Source organism: Halyomorpha halys, unplaced genomic scaffold (assembly GCF_000696795.3).
Source record: "Halyomorpha halys isolate HHAL.00 unplaced genomic scaffold, Hhal_1.1 Scaffold652.1, whole genome shotgun sequence".
NCBI classification, from domain to species: Eukaryota; Metazoa; Arthropoda; class Insecta; order Hemiptera; family Pentatomidae; genus Halyomorpha; species Halyomorpha halys.
In genome coordinates, this window is record NW_027110397.1 from 114,596 (window position 1) to 119,421 (window position 4,826).

At 33.9% G+C, this 4,826-nt stretch overlaps 2 protein-coding genes across 3 annotated transcripts in view; one reads left to right on the forward strand and one right to left on the reverse strand.

The window, feature by feature from the left end:
• LOC106685030 (cell death abnormality protein 1) overlaps positions 1-4,826 on the reverse strand; it is an 85,665-nt gene that overhangs the window by 36,405 nt on the left and 44,434 nt on the right. The window lies entirely within an intron of this gene.
• sosie overlaps positions 681-4,826 on the forward strand; it is an 18,062-nt gene continuing 13,916 nt past the window's right edge. For both annotated transcript variants that reach the window (XM_067048555.1, XM_067048556.1), the window contains exon 1: positions 681-830. In XM_067048555.1, coding sequence (XP_066904656.1) covers positions 722-830 — 109 coding nt within the window. In that variant the 5' untranslated portion in view covers positions 681-721. The remainder of the gene's footprint in view (positions 831-4,826) is intronic.

The window sequence follows — 4,826 nt, forward strand, 5'->3', positions numbered from 1 at the left end:
GGAGAATCTACCAACTGATAGAACTCCAATAACATTTCTAGAGAAGATCTCGAGGCCATCTTCTTATAGTAAATTTATTATTATAAACTTTTACATATTTTCACCGATTGCCCTGTCGATTGGTCTTGTTGTACCATGTTTCCACATTCATGTACCTCTACGTCAAACCAGGCAACATTTGGCTAATAACTTGTCACAAACGAAATCACATCTAGTTTTCCTATTTACAATGTTATATGAAGATATGAGTTGTCGTTTCCAAAACCAAGAACTACTATTCAACTTCTTTATTCTAACATTTAAGTAAAACATGTTATCTAACAGCCGATGTATTGGCTTTGATTTGTAACCGAGTTTTCGTACAGTAAAAACTCAAAATTGTGCTTTGAAAACCCAAAATGTGTGAAACTGTTTATAAGACAATCCAGTCTTGTAACCGCGGTGCGTATTTGATCATCACTTAGCGCCACAGCAATCTTATGGTTGTAAATATTTTTCTCAAAAGAGATCAAATCTTTATCGCTACGGTAAATCGTTCCAAGGATCATATTTGTAGCCTGTAAGGGGGAGGGGAACATCGTAAGCCTTGTTGCTCTGGAAATGGCCCAAGACTATCAACACAAGATGAGAGAACCGTTTCGATTGGCTAAGAAAGGAGACGGTGGGGGTAGCCAGGGCCAAAGGAGGGGAGGGCCCTTGGACAGAGTGACCAGAGGACGAGATGTGGCGCTACGTTCTGCTCCTCGGGCTCCTCGCCGTGGCTGCGTCCGAGAGGCACAAGCGGCTTACCACCTTCGGCAAGGCCCCTGACAAGCCCACGCAAGCCACAGGTAAGTGCTCAATCCAAGTGGCTTGGATATCATAACAAGCTCTTGGAAGGTCAGCTATGTAGGGGCAAATAAATATATATATCTTTTTGGTGTGATTAATCCGAATTTGCCAATCGCAATCTTTATAAAGAAAAAACCAAAAACTGGAAGTATGTTCAGATTTCCGATTCTAATTATAAAATTAAACGTCGTTGCAAGATGGCCATCAAATATAAAATTAAGGCAGGCTAAATTCCCAACATAATCCACAGGCAATATATTTATTATAACATCCGATAGTACATTAAAAAAACCCTCTCGATTCTCTTTAAAGAAGCTAATTTGTCGCTTTGAACTAAGCATACTTCACACCTGTAAAATTATTAGATTCGATTTTTTATGTTGTTTACAGAGATCTATTGCAGGTTGCTGGAAAATAAAATTTAATATACGAACTTTGTAAGAAATTTTGCCTACTTCAGTTCTATAAAATGTTCATCTTCGAAAATGCCTTATTTTTTCAATATACCTCAGGATTCAGCTCCCCAAAACACATAGAATAGTCTAGAAAAAGACTTTTGTGATTTTCTTCGTGAAACCCTTAGTAGGTCGAACTAACTAATAACTAAAAGTGATTGAGGAGAACAGGGGAAGAGGGAAGGGAGTGCTTTTAGCCATCAGGGAATAAGGGAATTCCAGGATAAGGATAATATTATTTTCAACAATAACTCAGTTGTAAAACGAGAAAAAGAAACAATAGCAATCAAAGATAAATTATCAAACTGTAGTTAAGATAAAAAAAAATTATTGAAAAATACTTGGAGGACAGGACAAAACAAATTTAACAGATTAACCTAGAACAAAAAGTTCACTTCCTTATTCAATATTAAATTGAAGAGAAAACCCTTTGCTAGCGTTCAACATACCAATTCCTCCGAGATTAATTCATGGAAGTTGTTCTAACTTATAAAGAGATGTAAAGTCTGAAATTATCCAAAAATTTTGACCAAATTTAGAAAACTTAGAGGAAAGGTCTGGGAAGTACTTTCAGATATTTTCCCTTTTTCTTGATATTTTTGCAAAACTGGATATAGAACCAATTTTGAGTATAACAACCTTCTTTAAAAAATGTAATAGAATATTTTTCACAGTTTGAAGGAGGTTCTCAAATCGAAAATTTGTCAACTTATCGAGTTATCAAATTATTGTGGAGAGGGCGTGCTCCACTTTCCACCATAACGAGGTCTATGGATTAATTATTTATTTTATAGTTTAATAATATGTACAAGTACCCATATAAGGATGTATGTATAAGTTATCATTTTAATACATCAATAATAATTGTAATAATATAATATATCAATTTGGTGCATAGGAATGCCCCGGAGAGAGGAATTGGTCCTGAAGGGTTCCCTGAACAGATGCAATTGGTCCTGAAGGGTTCCCTGAACAGATGCAATTGGTCCTGAAGGGTTTGCAGAAGAGATGCAATTGGTCCTGAAGGGTTCCCAGAACAGATGCAAATCAAATTTTCTGGAGGAGCACTTTTACGGGGTTTTAATTTCGCTGACTTTCAAACGAGGGAACAAGAAAAAAATACTATTGGACCTTTAACCTTCTTAAACAAAGAACCGAGATCCAAGAAATAATACCTAGTTCCATTCTAAGAGTCAACTGGGTAATTAAATTCTTCCTTTTAGGAGAGGAGCACGCACTATCGGCCTGCACCACTTGAAGCTTGTGGTATCTTAACTTAAACATTTTGGAAATAGCTAAAAAGAGGCTGAAAATCCTCCATAAAGCAACCAAAAAAATATAAAAAGAAAATGTTAATGTCCATTATTTCATTCTCCTATGGCTAAGGCATGCAAGGAGAAGCCCTCAATACTTCTTATCCTCTTTATAGCAATATTCTGGACAACGTTTCGGGCATCCTGTCCATTTCAATTACTTGATGTCTTAGAGGAGGCTCGGCTCCTTACAGGAGGGTCGGGTCCTTACAGGAGGGTCGGGTCCTTTTACGGCATTTGTTCTCATTATACATATATTATCTATAATCCTTTTTTTTTTTGTAGACTGCCAGTGATTCCCTTGGATATTGGACAATATGCAAGGAATAGTCTACAAAAAAATAGGACTAAAGATGATGTAAATCCCGTAAAAGGATCGTCCTCTGAAACATCAAGTAATTAAGATAGGCCGGTTTCCCAAAAAGTTGTCTGAATTATGTATCTTACTGAAACGGAATATTGAAATGAAGAAGATAAGAAATATTAAGGGATTCTTTCTTTGGAAATAAATAAGCAGGGAAAATATTAAATTGATGGCCTATAACGTTTTGACTAGTTGAGTTTTCTTTACTTTTTCTCTAGGAAGAAGGCGGGCGAAAATTTCATCAACCACCAAACGTGGAAAAGTAAGGGAGTGTTGTTTTATGAAAAAGGATAATTTTATTTTTGTATCATGCTCCTCTGAAATTGCATTATTTTATCTAATATTATTATATCTTGTTTCTTTGAAAACAATAATAATAATAATAATAATAATAATTCTTGTATTAGTTTGTTCTTTCAAAGAAACTTTTTAAAATAATTTTTACGGAGAAAAGAAGTACTATTTTTAATAAATTAAATTTTGGTAAGGTACTAACTTTAATAACTAACTTACTAATAGCCGTTGAGGTATTGAACTTAGGGAAACCTTTAACCGCTAGTCAATAGAAATGTATAGAAAAAGATTATAAATAAAGATTTCTTTTAAAATTAAATTAATTCGTTAACAAATCAAACAATGCATAAAAATCAGGCTGAGAAAGAACGATTTAAATTCTAAATTGCTTAGGGTGAGGGGGCGCGTAAATTTTACAGACTGGGCAATCCTAAGGATAGCATGACTGCGATAATGGTTGGCAACACGAAGGGAGAGTCCGCCGTTGTTATTATTCGATGTGCTAAAGATAGCTGAGCTAACAGTTCTCATACAATAGTTTATCTTATTTATTTTATCCAACTTCGTCCATTCCATTTATTGGAAAGTTATATTTTCATTTTATTTTGTAAATACGTTTTAAATAAAGTTTAGTTTTATATAATAATGTATATTATATAAAACTAGACTTTATTTAAAACGTATTTACAAAATAAAATGAAAATATAACTTTCCAATAAATGGAATGAACGAAGTTGGATAAAATAAATAAGATAAACTATTGTATGAGAACTGTTAGCTCAGCTATCTTTAGCACATCGAATAATAACAACGGCGGACTCTCCCTTCGTTTTTAAATTGGAAACTGTCTCACCTGGACATTAACTTAAGAAACAATTAATATTATTGCCAATAACCAATTGGTAACCAATGGAATAAAAATAAAAATCACAGCATAAGATAAAAAACAACATGCATCTCAAACATCGGCCAAAAACGAAAATTTCTCCAATCCAACTTGGAGAGACTGTGGTGGTAAACTACCTTATAGAAAATTGATAAACTATAAATAATAATATATACGTGATAAACTACATTATAGAAAATTAAACAAGCTCTAATATGAGAGCTAATAGACATCTCTACGTCAAATTGTTCCTCAGATTTTCCCAAATTATGAGTGCTAATAGACATCTCTGCGTCAAATTAATTCTCAGACATAGTGTTCCCAAAATAAATTCACTAACCACTGATTTTTAGTAATTTAGTTCTGAAATATCGCTATGAAAAAAACAGGAACTATTAACTGTTAACAGCTCTATTAGGGCTTTTGCTATTTTAGAAAAAGCAAAGGTAGTTTTAATGATATAGAACTCCGAATGATAATTTTTTTTTTAACGTTCTGAAACAGCCGCCATTTTTCATTCCGCCTAACTATATTTGGTAGACCGATCAATTTGGACTATACCTAGTTTCATTAAACTAATAAACCATTAGGGTGAAATAATTAGCTTTTTCCAGCCAACTCTTGGTCTATAGACACTGTGGCTCATCTATGGGAGTATAGCATTATCCATATCTCATCTATGG